The sequence below is a fragment of the Octopus sinensis genome, linkage group LG2, assembly GCF_006345805.1.
Source record: "Octopus sinensis linkage group LG2, ASM634580v1, whole genome shotgun sequence".
Taxonomy (NCBI): Eukaryota; Metazoa; Mollusca; class Cephalopoda; order Octopoda; family Octopodidae; genus Octopus; species Octopus sinensis.
In genome coordinates, this window is record NC_042998.1 from 144828524 (window position 1) to 144850772 (window position 22249).

Below are 22249 nucleotides of genomic sequence, written 5' to 3' on the forward strand. Positions count from 1 at the left end.
GTGCATTTTAGAAAAGCAAATAAGGAGTTGATATCCTCCACCATAAGCACTACAAGAACTGGAGACTGTTTTAGCTTAAGAATGGACAAAAATTCCTTTGGAAACAATTCAAACTTTGTACAAGTCCATAGCTTGTAAAAGTTAAGCTGTAATTACTGCCAAAGGCAGTCCTACTCCATATTAAAATAAATTTGTTTGAAATTTTAAGGTGTTTCTATTATTTTGTCCAACCTCTGTATATCATAATCATTTCACATGTTTCACGTTGGCATATGTTGGACAGTTTGAGAGGGTTTGATGAGCCACATAACTACATCAAGCTCCTATGTCAGCTTTGGCATGGTTTCTAAAGCTGGATGCCCTTCTTAATACCAAACCACTTTTACAAGGTGTACTAGATGCTTTTTTTTTGTGACACCACCACTTTTAAGGTCATCAAATAACTTGCATACAAGAAAAAAGTCCCCTTGATTGAGTGGGAAGGATTGAGAGAAGGAGGTGACTATACCAGGTGTTGGGGAGGCTAAACTATGATAGAAGGACAAGCACAAGTGTCATACTATAGAGAAGATATATAACCACCCCACATATGAGGGTAAATAGGAGTAGCTAGAAAGCAGATAGAGAGGGTGGTAATAGTATGTCAAGTCATCTCAAGACACAAGAAAGTGAGTACGAGAACAAGAGAGGAGAGGGTGTGTAATTCCACAAGTGTCAGAAGAGAGTAAGATGGTTAAAGATGAGAGGAGAGGTGAATGTCGTGATGAACAAGGGTGGAAGTGTAGTTAATGAGAAATATCAGAATGGAGGGGAGTAAAATGAGGTGAGAGAGATGTGTTTCAGGAAGGAGGATAGATGAAAAAGTAGGAGGATGGTGTGCAAGGTGATGTACAGTGACATAGATGGAGGTTAGAGGTGCATCATGGTGGCTATAGAATGTAGTAGAGGTGGGACATTTGGAAAAAAGTGGTAATGACCAACATTCTCCAACTGTTCCACTGCTCCTCATCAATTGCACTCCACTACTACATTCACCAACTACATCATTAGTCTTCCTTCATGTCGACTATTGCTCTCCCCCACCACTGCTGACCTTCATTAACTGCACCACCTCCATACACTAACTGTATCATCATTTACCAACCACTGTACCAGCTGTATGTCTATTCTCCCTCAACTGCACCACTTCACCTCCACCATTTTATTACCATTCATCATTCTTTCCTCAACTGCACAACCATTTTTCACAAATGGTACTGCCCAGACTACATCAGCATTATTCCTGAAATGTATCACCATCATTTTATCATTAGAAAACGCATCATCACAGATCAACTGCATCAGTACCACAGAGAATCCACTATGTAGTTGCTTGCTCTATTAGAAATAGCAAGCAAATCTTCCTCAATCACACTCCACCATCTCCAAAATATACAACATTGGATAATGTGGTCCCGAGTTCCCAGCACAAAGGAAAAAAAATGGGATGGTCACAGCTGGAATGACATCAGTTATCAGTCTGCACAATCAGGGCTGAACTGAGGGTAAACAATAGCAACAATAGCCATCTGCACCGTCACCTTTCACTAACTGTACCACTATCATCACTTCCAGTATTCTTCACTAACTGCACCAACATCATCGCTCACCAACTGCACTCTCACTCTTCCCCAATTGCAACACCACCATATTTACCAACTGCATCGTCACTTTCCACTCTCTGCACTACCATACTTTGCACCACCACCTTTTCTGCTTGGCACCACCATTTTTCAGTAACTGCATCACTATTCTTCCCTTCTTCACAACCCCCTACACAACTACCTTCACCCCACTTTATTGAGCATCTAAAAAAAAAAAAAAAAAAATAAATAAATAAAGACATACCAAATTTTTGGATGACATTTTTGCAGCAGAGCCAAAATCAGCAAGTCTGATGTGTCCATTTCTATCAAGCAATACATTCTCTGGTTTAATATCTCTGCATTGGAAGGAGGAAGGAAAAATCAATAGAAAGAAATCAGCAGAAAGTAGCAATAAAACATTAGTATGGCATGAGTAAGAGAAAATGCTTTGATATAAATGACAGCCAGTCAGAATATAGCTGTCACTCTTGCTCAAAATTTTTAGCCATTAAAAATAAAAATAATAATGAAAATAAGTGGTTATAGACTTTTAAGGTTAACTACTACTTTTGGAAGAATTTCAATAGTAAATGGCTTGAAGTATCATTCACCCTGAAAACAAAACAACCTTCGAAAGTAAGTTCTTTAGATTTAAAAAAATAGAAGTTATAATTTTATTCATGAGTGCCTGTGTTCATTTAAATCAGGGGTTTGGAAAGCTTATATCATTGACCTCCTCATGGAATCCTAGATAAAATATTGACCCCATCATGTAAATTTCTAAAATAAAAAGTATAATTAATAAAAAATAAAATTTTTGATTTAAAAATAATTCCTTTGGTCTTTAGTGTCAATATTGCATTTTTAATAAGAAATATTAAAAAAAAATTAATGAAAATAATGAAATTGATAAAGAGCAATAAAATTCAGTCACTTTATATTGACCTTAGATAGCCCCACAAGGGGTCGATATTGTCCACTTTGTCGATCCCTGATTTAAATGAACCTTTCAAAGTAACTGTTCTTTTCTGCTTTCTAACTTAAATCTCAAAGGAGTTCAGTGAACACAAGTGGCTCGAAAACAAGACATTAACCACTTCAAGCTTTGATTATAATGAAATCATCATCATCATTTTAACATCTACTTTTCCAGCCAGTATAGGTTAGATGGAATTCACTGAGGCAGCTTTTTAATAGCTGGATGCCTTTCCTATTACCAACCTCATTTGTTTCCAAGCAAGGTAACATTTCCTCATGGCCATATATATTCTTCACAGAAGACTGGAAACAAATGAGACTGCTAGTATGTTGGTGATGCTCATTTACAACTATCATGTGATGTCAAGATAAAGGGGAACACACCTCCAGAAACATGCATATATGTATACCTCACTCTGTGTATCTGTGTGTACTTTGTGCATGTGAAAATGTATATTACATATACAAATACATATACATACACTTACAGCAGCTTCTTTCCCATCTTCCAAATCCACTCACAAGGCTGGCCCAGGGCTGTTGTACAAGACAGCCCAAGGTGCTGTACAGCAGGGATTGAACCCAAAAGCATATGGTTGGGTAACAAGCTTCTTAACCACATAACCAAGCAAATGAAATGCTTGCTAATAATGAATCACAAGAATTTTGTGACTTTAACCTTTCTTACAATACTTTATTGGCTTCTGTATTTAATTGTCTTGGAAATATCTTATCTTGACAATTGTTATTAACTTTTGGCTTACCCATTTAGTAATATAACACCTAATTTGAGTAATGTTTTTTTATCATATGTATTTTTTCCCTTTCAAAATGACACATATACAATTTGTTAACTGACTGACAAACAAATTTGACAGCACATTTGATAGGCTTTCTCATTCAGAATGTACAAAATACTGAAAAAAATGTATATTTTACCATAACTGCACACAAACCTTACTATTTCTGATGCCAGCAATAGTGGAAATGAAACCACGAAATGAATTTCAACTAGATGTAAACAAATACAGTAATAAATGTTTAATGTGTTAACAAGATCAACTAATGTTAGGGTCAACAATAAAATTAGATCTTATTTAAAATCATGGTTGCTGTCAATAAATATAAGTAAAGTCTATCTAAAAAGATCTTAAATCTATAAGCCCACTAGGTCAAAGCTTGTCCTGGTTTCCATGGTGTTTAAGTAACTGTGAATAGAGTACTCACAGAATGCAACACTAATCCATTGCAGAATTAAGCACTTATTTTCATCTTTCTGATGCAACAGCAAATTCCTATAAGGCATGGTAAATTTACTAATGAAATTAAATTTCACAGATATCATCATCATTGTTTTAATGTTTACTTTTATGTGCTTGCATTTTCTGTGGTCCCTCTTTTCTATGGAGAGGTAATAAGGAGCAACAATTGCATCTTTTTAAATGTTCTACTCCTTAAAAAAGTTTTTTTTCGTTTCAATTTTTATTGTGTGTGAATCATCTGGTAATATTAGTGGTCAGAAATTAAGGAGGTAAGCTGGCAGAACTGTTAGCATACTGGGCAAAATACTTAGTGGCATTTTGTCTGTCTTTATGTTTTCAGTTCAAATTCTACTGAGGTCGATTTTGCTTTTCATCCTTTCAGGGTTGATAAAATATGTACTTGTTGAGCACTGGGGTCGATGTAATCAACTTACCCACTTCCATGAAATTGCTGGCCTTGCGCCAAAATTTGAAGTCAGTATTAGTGGTCAGAATGTTTTGACATTCCATATTATATTGACAAAATGATTACTTCTACTGACTATCAACCAATCACCGCAACTCATTGTGGTGAATTTAATGAAGCAAGGCAGGTGTTGAAAAAGTGTTAGTAAAGCAGCAATATTTAAAAAATATGAGAACTACTGAGTTACTTTTCTTTTTTATATATTTTACTCAGTAGGGGAGTAGTGTCCATGACCATTACAGGACCTCTGAGACTGTGGTGAGGGAGGAAGCATCCAAAAGCTAAAAGTTTGGCCTGAATGCTTGCAACAGAGTGGACTCTCCTAAAGGTATCCAAGGCGCTAAGTGGGGTGTTAAAACTGAGTGACAGGTTAAGCCTATTACTGAAGTAAGCCATGACTGGATTTGAACACAGAATGAAAGGGTCAGAACAAAAACAGGCATCTGGTTCAACTTTCTTACAGTCATACTAATCCACTACCTTGGATTGGTACATTTTTATCAACTCTAAAACAATGAAAAGTGAAGGCACATGGCCTAGTGGTTAGGGTGTTGTATCCATAATCGTAAAACCATAGTTTCAATTCCCTGACTAGACAGTACATTTTGTTCTTGAGCAAAACAATTGCTCCAGTTCACTCAGTTGAAAATGAGTAACCATGCAATGGACTAGTATCCAGTTCAGGGGGAATATTGTGATCTTGGTCACTTATATGCCATAGAAACTGGCTAACCAGCTTGATGATTGTTATAACTGAAGACAGAACTAACATTCACTCTAAAAAGAGGACAGGCAAAGTTGACCTTGGTGAAATTTGATTTCAGAGAGCAGAGAACAAGAACTTAAACACTATATTTCACTAAAACCAACAAAAAAAGAAATGTTTGGGTTTGGGTTTAGTCAAGGAATGGTTATGTGGATGACTTGCAAGTCTATACAAGAAAGACAGCCTGTACTAAAAGAAATGTTAAATTTCAAAAGAGATTTAGCTGCCAAAACAACTTATAAATAATTCCTATTGCTGACATTTATTTATTTTAGTTCTAACAATGGCATTGTTAGTGCTTACAGTCAGTTGAATGTTGTTGTTTAGCCTCTAGTCAGCACTAATCAAGTAGCCCTATAAACAAAGGCATTCCAGATATGACCACACCATCTAGGTATTTTTGATTAAAGTAGTCATATTAGATTAATCGGTGCCATCATCATCATTTAATGTCCATTTTCCATGCCTTCATGAGTCAGATGTTGAATCAGATTTTCTATAGCTTGATGCTCTTCCTGTCACCAACCCTTACTTATTTCCAAGCAAAGTAATATTTCCTCCATGGCTAGATATATTTTTCATAGAAGACTAATAATGAATAATGTTGTCTGTATGATGGTGATGCTCATTTGCATGCATTACAATATCAAAACAAACAAGCACGCATGCACACACACAAGTGGCTCCTGTAAGTTTCTGCCTACCAAATCCATGGACAAAACTTTGGCTGGCTTGTGGTTAACAGAAGACACTTGCCCAATGTATGAAGCAGTGGAACTGAACCCAAATCTAAATGCTTATGAAGCAAATTTTTTTACCCACTTAGCCTTGCTTGTGCCAATGTGTCTTTTTTTCTTTTAAGACAGTAGGGTGAGATTTAAGAGGATTTGGCTGCTATTTCTACTCGAAAAGAACATATCATCTTAGTTCATAGGAAGTAAACAACTGGCACATCAATGACACCTACAGCAATAAGCTGAGTATGTTAGATGTATAATATATAATACTAATACTTTCCATTTCAAAATGTGTCAGGCAAAAATTTTAAAAACTTGTTTCTGAAAACAATTTTTAAAGCATTTTCTTATGACCATTTTTAAAGTTCATTTAGCAAAGTCTCTGGAAATATATTATCTCTTGCCTGGTTTCTGCCAATACATTCTCGAAACAGGTTGTTTGTAATATTTTCTCTAACCTAGAAACATTTTGTTCCTCTAATATTTCTAGCAGCAGTGTTATCAATGCTCCACTGAAACTTGTTTTTTTATTTTTATGAACTCATATTTACTTTCCTCATTTGTGTTGGTTTTTCTCTTTGCTAAAAATTGGCAAAGAGAAACAGATATATTGTTTATTAAATTACCTATGTAATTATGAAATTACACAAGACATGAGAAGTAGTAGTGAAGATAACTGTATTCTATGAGTGAGAGGGGTAGACACACAGATGTAATGATATCCAGACTCATTAAATCCAGTTCAGCACTGAAAAATAGAGACGTGAAGAAGATGAATGGTGATGATGAATATTTCAAATGTGTCTGCCTCTTCTGTTAATCCAGATGCAAATCACATACATAAGAGATTTAATTTTCAAATTTTACTTGCTATTTAATATTGACAACACAGTTAAATGACAAGTAAACTTAGAATTTGAAATATATTGGGTATTAACAAAAGAGTTAGGCACATTTTAAATATTCACCAACAACAAATATCTTTTTCACTTGAGATAAATTATTGGCGGGGTGCTGATTCGATTTTTAACAGCAAACCCCTAATTTCTAGACCAACCTCAGACCAGTTTAAACACTGCCAACCAACTGGTAGGGATCAGTAAAACTAGAGTCTCTTTCTGAAATGAAGCCACTTCATTTGATATATAATGATTTGTAATTAATTATCATTTTGTCTCTTTCACTTAATTATAAACACTTTATGTATAAAGGCTTTTATATTTTACTTTTATATGATTTTGTCTCAAAGTTTGAGGCCACTGTAGCATAAGGTACTACAAAGATGGAAAAGAAGGAGGAAAACAAATTCAAAAGATGTTGATTAACAGAAGACTAGAAGAATTAAAAATCATAGACCAGAGGAAAACAAGATGATGATAATGAGTTCCAGGGAGCAGCATTTGAGAAAAGAAGCTATTACAATAAAAGGACTTATGACTAACTGGAAGCAACAGAAAACCCATGCAACTGTGAAGAGAACTGGGTAACATGCTTAAAGGTCATGACAAGGGTACTAGACTCCAGCCTAGTAAAAAGAAGTGGGCACACTATGTTAACAGCTTGATTCTGAATTCAAACAAGTTAAAGACTGAGAGGAAGCACCAGCCCAAAGATGACAGCAACATTCAATGCAAGGTTAAATGGTGGGGCTTATAGAGACAGAAGATATTCTTAGGTGTAAGAAATTTGCAAGCACAGAAGAGTGATCCAACTTTGGCAGCTGACATGACAATGGACTGAGCAGATTTATTCCATGAGATATCTTTGGTCAAAGTCAAGTCAAAAAGTTGGATACTCTAGCTTTCTGGAAGATCAACTCTGCCCATAACACTGGAGGGAAAAAATGGTTGCTTATAACGATTAATTAACATAAGCTTTGTCTTGCCAGGATTAAAACTTACCAGCCAAGCATTATCCCACTCTACAACCATGCAAAGACCATCCTTGAGAAAGGCATCATATTCAAGGTTATATTAACTAATATATACAAGCCTGATAAGACTGGAGCCTGGTGCAGCCTTCTGGCTTCCCAGATCCCCGGTCGAACTGTCCAACCCATGCTAACATGGAGAATGAACGTTAAACGATGATGATGATGATTACTAGTACATTATTTTTCTTTTATTTCATCCACTACAATTCTTAGTTATCTTATTTGCAATTTTATCCCACTTCATTGTTTCTAGACTTTATCAATATAAAAAACAAATTTGAGCAACTGTACTAACCTGTGAATGTACCCCAAAGAATGGACAGCGTTAATAGCAAGGACCATTTCTGTGAGATAAAATCGAGCCATTTTTTCATCAAAAATATCATTGTATCTGAAACGAAAACAAAAAGCAAACATTTAGTAGATATGTAAGATATGATGATATAGTTTCAAAAGTAAAGACTTCAATAAGAATGCATATAAAACATAGTAAACAGATGTCATAACTGTTTTTTAGAGATTACCACTGCACAATGAATAGTATCATAGATTTTCTATACAAACTATGAGAAGCATGTAGTCAAAAGTATTTTTTAACATCAGTGATTGCTGCATACTGCATCAGGCTTACTTTCTATCAATCTATATTTCAATAATGACCTAGAATATAAAGGCTCAATTACAATAACTGGAAGTAAATTTTTGCATTTAACAATATTATCATCATTTCCATTTGTCCATGCTTGTATGGGTCAGTCAGAAGTCATTGAAGCAGATATTCTATGGTTGGATACTTTTTTTTGTAGCCAACCCTCACTTGTTTCCAAGCAAGGCAATATTTCTGCAAGTCAGAATGTACTTCAATGGAAGAATGGAATTGAACTACATCACATGTATGATAGTTATAACCATCAGGTGATATCAAGACAAAGGAATGGACACTGACACACACACATATATAAACAATGGACTTCTTCATCACTACTCCACATGGGGCCCAAAAGATAGTGAGCATCACCTTGCCTGCTGAGGGTTGTACATGAGCCTTCTTTTGAATTGGTGAGTTACGTTTACATTGCTTCTAGTGATGGAGCCATGTTTCATCTTGTGTGATAAGTCTGCTGAAAAAGTACTCCTTGGCTAGTTGCCGAATAATTACGCAGCAATCCTCCAAAATGGTGGGTCCCTCTTTATGGATGGTGTCGTCATCTATGGTGGAATGTGGTCATCCAGGAAGAGAAGTTTCCATTGACCATATTTCCAGATGTCCAACCACATTTGAAATGGTGATGCCAGTGCTTGACTACGTCGTATGATGGTGCATTGTCATCATAAACTTCTTTCAGCTCATCAAAAGTCCCTTTTGGTGTATGACCTTTCAAGAACCTGATCACTGATCTGCATTCAACTGCCTTCATTATAAGATCTTAGGCCACTTCAGTAACCATAAAAGACAAACGAATACTAGTGGAAAGCTGCTATTTACAATGTGACATATAGAGATATGTATGATTATACCTGTACAAGTTCTATTTCCTGCAATAACTGGAAGTGAGTCAGGGGAAATCTTTAATGAACACCCCTTGTACATCATCCAAATCATTTTTATATCTTTCTTTCACAAGGCACCTGCCCATTTTAACTGCATATCTATTTTAGATTTAGGCCATTATTGAACCAGCTAAAGTTTTAGTCTTTCAAATTATATTTTGTAGCCTACTTGAATAGGGAGTTGTTGTTTGCTAAGATGTATCTGGGGGTCAGTAGTTTATCTGTAATTTCTTGGAGGAATTTGTCAAGGTACTGTTTGAATGTTATATATTTTGGAATACTGACATAACAAAAAAAGTTGCATCATAATGTTTTGTTGTGTGAACTCAATTTTGTAAGGAGCATATGGCACAAGAGATGAGCAGGAAAGACCTTGAGTAACTTGTGAACTTGATACTGGCATCATTTGGACAGTGTTGATGAAATATTTTTCAAATTGTACAAATGATGCAGCACCTAGAGACACTGGACAGAACGACATTTTAACTTTTTAAGTCAATCCCAATAGTCAAGACTTGAAATGCCATTATTATTATTATTTTTTTTTTGGGGTGATTGATCTCTGGGGTGCTTATTAGCTATATACTATTTCATCTTAACCCATACACACAATGTTACTGCACTTCTTATTGCACAATGCAATATGGCTTTAGTCCAAACCCCACTCAGTCAAAGTTTCTTTTTCTTCATCTTGCAAGTTCCTTAATCTCTTTTGTGCCAGTGTTATGAAAAACAATACATTCTACAATATATACTGCCAAATGACTGAATTATGAGGGCAGCCAGCTATAGAAACCATGCCAAAGCAGATATTAGAGATTGACGCAGTCTTCCATTTCATTGGATCCTGTCAAGCTGCTCAACCAATGCCAGATGAGGATGACAATCTTTTAAATCATTTGCCAAATAAGTATAATTAAAAAAAAAAAATTTGTTCAATTTTTGAACATTATTCTTTCCTTTGTTAAGCCACAGATCCTTTCACAAATAGATGATAAGTAATGTTAATTATTCAGTGAGAAGGAGCAGAGAGATCAATGAAGAGCTCTACCAAAAACAATTGTCACTAACCCGTACCATGTTTTCCTACTGTCTGATTTTTATTTAACTTTAATTTAACTTTAATTTCCTCATAATTTATATCTCCCTTCTTATTCTAGTTTTTCTTCTTAGTTACTCTTATACACTATTTTATTCTTTAATCCTTCAATTCCTGTATTATTATTCAGCTGGTAGAATCTACTTTATTCTGTCTCATATTCACCTTGCTCCTGGACCGTACATCTCTTTTCTCTCCTTTTTCACGTGGGGAAGCTATGTATTCACCTCCTTAGCAAGACAACTGCTCCAGTCCTCTATCATAGTTTCCTATCCCTTTATTCTATACCCCACTCAGTTGAAGGATCTTATATTGCAGGTACTTGGTGACCTCACTAGTGCTTGTGCCGCATAAAAAGCATGTAGTACAATCTTAAGTGATTGATATTAGGAAGGGTATACAGCTGTAGAAACCATGCCAAAGCAGACAACCCTCTGGTTTATTCTGTCCTTGTTAAACCTTCCAACTCATGTCAGCATGTAAAAGGGGACATTAAATTATTACTATTATTACTACTACTACTATTATTATTATTATTATTATTATTAAGGTGGTAAGCTGGTAGGATTGTTAGCATGTTGGACAAAATGCTTAGTAGGAATTTCTTCTGGTTTTACCATTTGGGTTCAAATTCCACTGAGGTTAACCTTGTCTTTCATCCCTTTAGGATCGATAAAATAAACACTGGTGTAAAAATAATCCACTTACTCTGTCCTTCAAAACTACTGGCCTTGTACCAAATTTAGAAAGAATTATTATTATAATGGGAGCAAGCAACAAAATGCCCAGCAATAATTCTGACATACTATGCTCTGAATTCAAATTCTGCCAGGGTTATCTTTGCCTTTCATCTCTCCAGGGTCAATACAATAAAGTATCAGTCAAGTATTGGGGTCAATTGTATTGACTAAGTCCCACCTGCTCATGCAATTACTATTCTCCTGCCAAAATTTGAAACCATTATTATCATTAATTTACGTATTTCAAAATGCTTTGTCTCTCACCCCCTCTGATGGAGTGTAGGTGGGTTTACTCTTGGATAACAAGTCACCACCTCTAACCTCAGCCACCCAAGAACTTTCAAATTATCTTCACCATGTCATTTGCATGTATTCTATGTACTTCTGCAAACCAATCTTTTCTGTCCACACCTTGAGCCTCTTCCCTGTTGCTCCTAAGAGTCCAATGACAATTGGTACAACTTCACTTTTTCTGCAACCCCACAATCTGCTTATCTCTTTCTTTGGGAACTGGAATATCTTCTTTTTATCTTTTTACCTGTTTCAATCATTAGACTGTGGCCGTGCTGGGGCACCGCCTTGAATTTTTAGTAAAATGAATTGACCCCAGTACTTATTATTCTATTAGTTTCTTTAGCCGAACGATTAAGTTACAGAGATGTAAACACACCAACACCAGTTGTCAAGTGGTGATGGGGGGGGGGTCAAACAGACACAAAGATATATGACGGGCTTCTTTCAGTTTCTGTTTACCAAATCCACTCACAAGGCTTCGGTCAACCTGATGCTATAGTAGAAGACACTTACCCAAGGTACCATGCAGTGGTACTGAACCCACAACCATGTGCTTGGGAAGCAAGCTTCTTACCATACAGCCACTCCTGCTCCTATGTCTATCTTGTTGATTTCTTTTAATTGTCTCAAGTGGACAGGCCACATCAATAATACAGCAAATCTGTTCCCTTTTCTCAAACACCAAGATATCTAGTCTGTTATGCTCTTGGACATGGATAGCAAAGTCTCAAAGTTTAACCTCATCATTCTCAGTTACTTTTTTAGGTGCATATTCACACAACTTGTGCACTGATGGAAGTCCATACTGGTTATATATTTTCCAGTGGATGATCTTTGTAACTTTACCATGTTTTCAAGGTTTTTACTGCTTCTGACTGAGTTTGAGACATTCACTTAATATGTGGGTTATTGTTTCTTCTCCTTCATTGCACAACCTGCACAATTGCAACACATTGATCCCTACCCTACATTTTTACACTATTTGTCCAAAGGACTTGATCCTGAGCTGCCATGATCAATCCTCCTGTCTCTTTTTTGAGAATTCCTTTTACAACCAATTCCAAGTGCCGTTGCCTCTTTCCACCTCAGTATTCTTCAAAAATTGAGTGTGTAAATGTTTTTCCATATAACTTTGCTTTTTTATTTCAAATACATCATCTTTTGTGTGCCCTTGTAGTATGTTTTTATTGCTTACCACTGCTAGCAATTCTTCAGTGCTTTTGTTAACATGTTGATTGTAACTTTTCACTTCCATGTTCACACAATCCTCTACACTGATCAATCCCCCTTCCTCCATTTTTATGTTTCATGTACAGCCTGTCCACACCTGTCTTTTTATGCTAAACTTTGTACATTGTCATTATTTTCCAAGCTCTTCATTCAATATCATGCAGTCCCAATTCACAAGACCTGCCATGTATCTCACAATTGATACAGCTCTTGAATTTATTGCCTCTACAATGTTTCCAGAATTTAATTTAGATTTCAGCATCCATTTGATTCCTTCATTTCTGTTTCTGATGGTATCTGATTCCAAAATTCACAAAAACCTGTATCCTTCACCTTTTTCTAAACTTTTCATTACCTGATTATTAGGTAGTCCAAGACCTTGACTCTGCTTTACTTTTCCTCTCTTCAGTATCAAAATTCCAAATTCCATGCCTATGTCATTATTGAGGATTCTTATTGTGTTCACCAGGATGCCAAGTTGATCTTCATTTTGCCCATAAATCTTTGAATCATCCATTTATAGCAGGTGGCTAACCACTCCTACTCCATTTCCCAAATCATTTTCTGCTTTAACACATCTAAAATCTATTGACAGAGGTATTAATATCAGCACAAACAAAAGTAATGAGAGACTATCTCCCTGAAATATTCCTCTTCTGATGTCCATTGTACCCAATTATTTTCCTACAGATGTAAATTTTGTTTTTCAGGATTTCCTACATCTTTTTAGCAATCTTTGCACATTCTCTGCCACTCCAAATATTTCCATACATTTCCCTATCCAGCTATGAGGCACCATATCATAAGCCTTTTTGTAGTCTCTATGACAGCATGCTGGCAGACAGAATCATTAATGCACCGAACAAAATGCTTATAGCATTTCTTCTTGGTTTATGATCTGTGTTCTAACATCACCAAGGTCGACTATTTTTCATCCTCTTAGTAAAATAAGTACCAGTTCAGTACTGTTGACAAAATAATTAGCTTCCCCAACCTTTCAAAATTGCTGGCTTGTACCAAAATTAGAAAGAATTATTATAAGTAGTATTTACTCTAACTTGTTTCAGTCATTTGACTGTGGCCATGCTGGAGCACCGCCTTTAGTCGAGCAAATCGACCCCAGGACTTATTCTTTCTAAGCCTGGTACTTATTCTATCGATCTCTTTTGCCAAACCACTAAGTTACAGGGACTTAGACACATCAGCATCAGTTGTCAAGTGATGTTGGGGGTGACAAATACAGACACACACACACACACACACACACACACAACGGGCATCTTTCAGTTTCCGTCTAGCAAATCCACTCACAAGGCTTTGGTCAGCCTGAGGCTGTAGTAGAAGACACTTGCCCAAGATGCCACGCAGTGGGACTGAACTCGAAACCACGTGGTTGGTAAGCAAGTTACTTACCACATAGCCACTCCTATGCCTTTATAGACTTACTCTACTTTTTAACGTTTTTCTTTGATGGAAAAGTACTATCTGAAACATTACCTAATTTTTCTTCTCTAGCACACTATTATGTCAAATTTTTCCTTCTTTTTTATATTTATCTATTTATCGAACAGAACCTTGCTTGCTGATGCAAGTCATCTCTGGTCTCTTCAAATTCTACTTACTATTTAAGCTTTCAACTGATACAGTTGCAATTCAATAGCATAGACTAAGTACCTTCTCTTTTAACAATGGATTGAAATATGCTTGCCAATAATGATTCACATTTGAAGGAGCTTTACAAAGATATATCATAGATATTGCTATGCTCAACAACAATTTTATATTACTTATATGGAGTGAAGTGACTTTTTTTCTTTCTTTAATAATATTAAGATTATTTTAATCTTTTATATCTTTCATTACTGTAAATCATATCTCTTAAAATTACATTGTAATGTATTCCTTTTACCTCTTCAATTTTTTTTCATTTATAATAAAGAAGCAGATCTATGGTAAGAAGTTTGCTTCCCAACCACATAGCTCTGGATTCAGTCCCTCTGCATGGCACCTTGGGCAAGTGTTTTCCACAATAGTTCCAAGTTGACCAAAACCTTGTGAATGGATGTGGTAGATGGAAACTGAAAGAAACCTGATGTGCTGGTGTATGTGTGTGTGTGTATGTGTTACTGTCTCTTTGCCTTGACATTATGTGTCACTGTCATGCAAGCAGTGTCTTTTGTTTCTAATCTTTTTTGAAAACATGTCTGGCAATGCCAAATTATTACCTTGCTTGGAAGCAGTTGAGGATTAGCAACAGGAAGAGCATCTAGTCATAGAAAATCCACCTGAACAAAATCCCATCTGATCCACATGGACATGGAAAAGTGGACATTAAAATTATGATGATTATTGTTTTCAGGGAAAATATAGTTACATTCTAAAAATTTGTAAAATATTTTACCCCTAACACCACCAGAAAATATTCAACATGTAACAAGGTACAAACTATAGAGAATATAACATGAAAATGTTTGATCTTAGCTACTAAATGCAAAGTATCTTCTAACTTGATGTGATGTTCTTTAAACCGAGTCAGTAACCATTGTTTCATGAATATTCATGGGAAACATCAGCAAGCTTCCAATAAATAGCACATCTGAACTTCTTGAACTCGGACATCACGAAGAGAATTTCACAAGGCATTAAAATAAATCCTCAATATCACATGTCAAATCTGATCACATTTTTTCAAGTTCCTAAAGATACTTTTCAAAGCAGGTTTTCTTTTTCACATTTGTGGTTAAGAAGATGGTTTCTCAATCACGTGGCTTCGGGATTAATTTTACTGAACAGCACTTTGGGCAAGTATTTTCCACTGTAGCTACTGGCCAACCAATACCTTGTGAGTGAATTTGGTAGACAGAAATGACACGAAGTCCACCATGTGTGTGTGAAAGGATATGAATAAGTGCATGCATGTATGTCTGTGTGAATGCTTACATCCTGTGTGTTTTAGATGATAAAGTATTGAGCTACAAGTACTTTGTTGTCATTTTTCAGTGAACAAATTGTCCACTAGCTCTAAGCTTTCAAAGTTGTGAGAAATAAAATATCCTCTAGGTAAGGTTTTGCAACAACAAGGTCATCTGACTGTAAAACAGTGTCTCGATAATATATATTTATCTAACTCCTGTTGGCATGGAGAAACAGACATAAAAAAAACATAATAAAATCTCTTGTACACAGAAACAGCTATACATTCACATGTTCGATGATGATGATGATGATGATGATGATGAACTGATATGCATGCGCACATACACACACACACACACACACACACGTATTTTCACAATAACAGAGAAACAAATGAGGATAGAGCTAGATAGGAGGTAACCTGAAACCTGCTAGATCAGAATAGCAGAAGTCACTGCAGTAGTGATAAGCGAGGCAACAAAAGTGATATCTGTGAAGCACAAGAAATTAGCAATTGTAAGGTCTAATACATGTAGTAACTCTGAAGGTTTTAGCTCGGTGTTATGATTCATATAAAAGCTATGACCCCTAACACAATGAGTAATTGACTTTTTGTGTTGTAGAAGGAAATTAGGTCATCATATCCCCATTGCTTGAAAGGTGCTTTTATGTGCCACCAGCACAGGTGCCATTTGTGTGACAGTGGTATCTGCCACAAATGCGATTTTACTAGGCTTGATGGGTCTTCTTCTCAAGCACAACATAACACCAAAAGTCGTGTCATTGCCTCTATGAGGCCGAACACTTGAAAGGTGCTTTTTACGTGCCACCAGCATGGGTGTCAGTTATGTGACACTAGCATCAGCCACAACTATATCACTTGGCTTGATGGGTCTTCTCAAGCACAGCATATCGCCAAAGGTCTTGGTCACTAGTCATTGCATCTGTGAGGCCCAAATTTTGAAGATCCTGCTTCACCACTCCATCTTGTGTCTTCCTGGCTCTATCTCTTCCATAGGTTCCCTCCACAGTTAAAGATTGGCACTTCTTTACACAGCTGTCCTTGTCCATATGCATCACATGACCATACTAGTGCACTTGTCTCTCTTGCATATATATATATATATATGTCTGATTAAGTATCGCAGTTCTGACAACACTAGAGCTGAATGAGATCCAACTACCTGGAAATCGCAACTGTCTTTAGCTTATTAGTTGCAACCCCGAACTGAAATTAATTTAAACAAATGCAATCAAACCTACTGACAAAAATAAAAATTTGGAAAAATTTAGCAAGCTGATCCATAAATTTCCAATTCAAATAAAGTTTGTCACGCTTTCTCTCTCTCTAAACATGCCAGTAAGATCACAGCTGGGGCAAATCAATAAGGAAGAACTAGATAACTGGCTATAGAATCAATGGCTTGTGTCTTAATAATAACACTTAGTGCAAAGCAATACCACTTGATTCTCAATATCATTTACTGTATTTTACAGCATGGAATATGCACTTTTCTAGTAGATACCTTCCACAATGCTAATTGAGAAGTTGTTGCTATGGGTTTCTGAAATCAACAGGATGGATGATAGCAGTTCTAGTCAATGGTGGGAGTTAGTGATGAGTATAGTATGATCACCATTGCATATCACATGAATAATCACAGCATAGTTAAAGTGAAGACGATAGTATTGTATACTAAAATAATACTTGGCAGCAAACTGATTTCACCCAACAACATGCATAAGTACTCTATTGGTCTGTCCACCAGTTTTGTTAGGTAACAGGTATTTAGTATGTGCCCACTAGACACATGGATGCAGTTTTGTTAGGTATAAAAAATTTTTACTGCAAGGAACACTCGATGTTATGTCATCACTATCTTTACTTTCAATACTTTTATGAACTACACATCACTATTTTATTATCAGGGGATTCATGAAGGAGTCATAACCAATGACTGGTGTAGCAGCACCATAGTCAACTGATACAAAGGTAAAGGTGATGCCTTAGATAGAAATAATTACAGAGGTATCAAATTGTTGACACAGGTGATGAAAGTTATAGAGAGTCGTAGCTCAACTAATTAGGGAGAGAGTTAGTCTAGATGTGATGCAGTTTGGTTTTGTGCAGGGAGAAGCACCACTAATGCTATATTTCTGGTATGGCAGCTGCAATAGAAATACATAGCCAAAGATAAACCTTTGTGCTTAGCTTTTGTTGACTTGGAGAAAGCTCTGACAAGATCCCCCGATCCCTTATCTAGTGGTCAATACAGAAACTAGGGATAGACAAGTGGCTGGTGAGAGCTGTACAACCCATGTACAGTGACACCGCAAGTAAGGTGAGGATCGGCAACGAGTACAGTGAAGAATTCAGGGTGCAAGTAAGGGTTCACTAAGGATCAATCTTAAGCCCCTTCTTCATCATAGTCCTGCAGACAATAACAGGAATTTAAGACAGGCTGCCCCTGGGAGCTCCTCTATACTGATGACCTTGTTCTTATATAGCTGAATCACTACCAGAACTAGAGAAGAGGTTCCAGGTATGGAAGCAAGGTCTAGAATCAAAGGGCCTTTGAGTTAACTTAGAAAAACCAAAGTCTTAGAAAGTAAAAAGGCAGACAAATCACAAATCCCTTCAGGTAGATGGCCCTGCTCAATCTGTAGAAAAGGTGTAGGTAGTAACATCCAGTGTAAGATTTGGACACATAAAAGGTGCAGCAACATCAGAGGAAGTTTAACAGGGAAAACAGCTTTTATGTGTGGCAGATGCACAGGTATAATAAACACCAAAAATGTATAGAAAATAGCCTCCATCAACTGCCATGGGGGTAAGCTAGAGGTAGTAGATAGCTTCCATTATCTAGGTGATCAAGTGGAGGTCTATGCTCTGAGAGCATAGCTGTGAAAATAAGATTAGGCTGGGCAAAGTTTAGAAAGCTCCTGCTTCTACTGGCAACAAAGGGCCTCCCTCTCAGAGTGAAAGGCAGATTGTATGATGCCTGTGTGAGAACAGCTATGCTACATGGCAGTGAAACAGGGACTGTGACAACTGAGGACATGTGTAGGCTTGAAAGAAATGAAGTCAGTATGCTTCGCTGGATGTACAATGTTAGTGTGCAAATTTGACAGAGTGTAAGCATCTTGAGAGAAACATTAGGTATAAGAGGTATCAGATGTGTTGTGCAAGAGAGACGAATATGCTGGTATGGTTATGTGATGCATATGGACAAGGACAGCCATGGTAGAGGTAGACCCAGGAAGACATGGGATGAGGTGGTGAAGTATTATCTTTGAACTTTGGGCCTCACACAGGCAATGACCAAGACCTCTGACATTATGTTGTGCTTGAGATGACCCATCAAGCCAAGTAAAATCACATTCATGGCAGATACCAGTCACACAAATGGCACCTGTGCTGGTGGTACATAAAAGCACCTTTCAAGCATTGGTCCTCATGGAGACAATGATCAAGTCCATTTGACATTATGCTGTGCTTGAGAAGAAGACCCATCAATCCAAGTAAAACTACAGTGATGGCAGATACCAGTGTCATGCTGGTGGTACATAAAAGCACCCATTACATTCTCAGGTTGGTGTTAGGAAGGGCATCCAGCTATAGAAACCATGCCAAAACAGACTGGAGCCTTCCAGCTTGCTAGTCCTGGTCAAATCGTCCTGCCCATGCCATGATGATAATGATTGCAAACAAACTAGAGCAGTTATTTTAAGTTTCACCTTTCTTTAATATAATTTTATAAAAATTATTGTATTGTTTGAAGTCCACTTTTGTATACTCCCAAGGTTGATTGTTATAAAAACTCATTAGTATGATAAGTCAATTTCAGAGCTTCTACTTTTCAATGGTCGAATGGGTCAGATGGAATTTGTTGAGGCAGACTTTCTATACCTGGATTCCCTACCTATCACCAACCCTTACCTTTTTCGAAGCAAAGAAATATTTCCTCATGGTCAGACATGTGCTTCATGCAGAGTAGTTTACAACCGCCACTTGATGTCAAGAAATGGATGCATACATGCATGCACGCATGCACACAACACACACGATGAGCTTTTTTATTTTATTTATCAAATCCACTCACAAGGCTTTGATCAGCCTGAGGCTATACTAGCAGACACTTGACCAAGGTGCAGTACTATAACCTGAGACTAGACGACACTTTCCCAAGACCAAATGATTGAGAACCAAAAGGCAAATGTAAACCTAAACCGCTATAAAGGGTTAATATTACTTACAAAGTAATACTGTAATGCTTACCTTGATAATAGAGATAGTAAATCTCCTCCAGGATAGAATTCCATGACAAAGTACAGATAATTAGCATCTTGAAAGGTGTAGTGGAGTTTTGTTATCCAGCAACTGTCAGCTTTAGCCATGATTTCTTTCTCTTCAGAGAAGAAAGACACCTACATGAGAAACAAAGAAATCAGAATGAAACATCAGGATACTAACGTATACATGAAATTGAAATGGAGATCCTAAAATAAAGGAATTAAGATAATGGAACATCTTTGTTATTCCTAGAATGGAACTGACTAGATGACTGTTGGTTTGGACAAGTGCAATAAGATATATTAGAACTGAATATTGCTGCAAGATTTAAAGAATACTTAAATTCTGTATAAACATGAAAGAAAAATAAGTTAAGTTTGGTGAGAACATTAAGGATTAAATGGCTCAGTATATTTTTAACCTTTTACAAATAGTTATTATTCAAGGCTAATTCAAGCAGCAAATAAGCAGCTGATCAACTAAAACAAGTTCAAAGGAACTGATAATAGAAAATTTTGAACTTGTGATCACTACATAAGCTTGTGTCTTTAATCATTTGCCTTTATGTCTTAGAGTAATAAAATTCTCAAAATAAAAATAAAATACTCATAGGTAAACATAAGAATCTGATGCATACTTATAAAAGAATGGCCATAAGGTTGAGAGGTTCATTTCACAAGTGTGATTGTGGGTTCAGTCTCACTGCATGGCACCTTGGGTAAGTGTCTTTGACTATAGCCTTGATCAACTAATGCCTTGTGAGAGAATTAGGTAAATAGAAACTGCAGAAAGACTATCAAATGTTTTGTCATTGTTTTAACATCCACTTTTCATGCTTGCATGGGTTGTCATGAGCTTATTGAAGCAGATTTTCATAGTTTGATGTTCCTCTGATTACCAGACTCTTCTATTTCCAAGCAAGGTAATATTTCCTTGTAGTCAGACATGGAAAAGCATGCCACTGCTTGTATGACAGTGACACTCATTTACATCTACCACACAATGCCAAGCTGAAGAATCACAAAAACACATACACACTGGACTTCTCTCAGTTCCTGTATACCAAAACCACTCACAAGGCTTTAGTTGACCCAGGGTTAAAATTGAAGACACTTGGCTAAGGTGCCATGCAGTGGGACTGAACCCAAAACAATATGGTTGGGAGCAAACTTCTTAACCATACAGCTGTCTGTGAGTGTGCAGAAGACCATCCATAAAAATCTTGCCTCACATAACTCATCTAAACCCATACCAGTATGGTGGAAAAGATGTTAAAACTATCAAGTGAATTACACTATTCATGATACATGTGGGTACAATTCACATAAAAGACACTGTAATGAAACAGAAAGTTAGCTAACGAGTTATTTAAAAAAAGTTAGAAGTGTTTTTCATGTGGAAAATATGTCATTTTTATAGATATTGGAAAACTTTCAATATGTCATCATATATCGACTAATCTGCTTTTACTGTCGTATTCCATATACTTAGATCACTCACAAGTTGTATGGAAAGTCAGTTACAAGTTTGACATATAGTATTATGCAAACATGACAACATGTTACAAATCAAATAATCAGACAAACGTATATCTAATGAGGATGATTAGTATATAACATTCTGTCTCTCAACTGAAATTTTATTATCGTTGTTGTTGTTATTATGATTAAGGTTCCGAGCTGGTAGAATTGTTAGCACACAGGGCAAATTGCTTAGAAGCTTTACGTTTGTGTTTATGTTCTGAGTTCAAATTCTGCTAAAGTGAACTTTACTTTTCATCATTTCGGGACAATAAATTAAGTACTAGTCAAGCACTGCAGTAGACATCATCAAGTAGCCCCTCTCCACAAATTTCAGAAAATATTATTATTATTATTATTATTATTATTAGGGTGACAAGCTGGCAGAATTGTTAGCATGTTGGACAGAGTTCAAATTCTGTCAAAGTCAACTTTACCTTTCTCCCTTTTTGGATCAATAAAATAAGCACAAGGAGTCAATGTAATTGACTTACTTCCTCTCCTTTAAATTGCTGACTTTGTGCTAAAATTTGAAATATTATTAACATGGCAAGCAGGAAGAACTGTTAATGCATCAAACAGAGTTCAAATTCCACCAAGGTTGATGAAATAAGTACACATTGAGCATTGGAGTTGATGTAACCAACATAACCCCTACCCTAAAATGGCTTTCCTTGTACCAAAATTAGAAAGTATTATTAAGGTGGTGAGCAGGAAGAATCATTAGCCTGCTGGACAAAAAGTTTAGCAGCATTTTCGAAAGCTGAGTTCAAATTCTGCTGGCATCAACTGTGCTTTCATTTTTCAGGGTCAATGAAATAAGTATCAATTGTGCATG

The 22249-nt window shown here is 36.4% G+C and overlaps 1 protein-coding gene across 5 annotated transcripts in view; it reads right to left on the reverse strand.

Annotated features, from left to right (window-relative positions):
* The window catches only part of LOC115223946 (citron rho-interacting kinase), a 366166-nt gene that overhangs the window by 197260 nt on the left and 146657 nt on the right, over positions 1–22249 (reverse strand). For all 5 annotated transcript variants that reach the window (XM_036500031.1, XM_029794695.2, XM_036500033.1 and 2 more), the window contains exons 4-6: positions 19877–20025; positions 8063–8158; positions 1888–1981 (exon numbers count right to left, since the gene is read on the reverse strand). In XM_036500031.1, coding sequence (XP_036355924.1) covers positions 1888–1981; positions 8063–8158; positions 19877–20025 — 339 coding nt within the window. The remainder of the gene's footprint in view (positions 1–1887; positions 1982–8062; positions 8159–19876; positions 20026–22249) is intronic.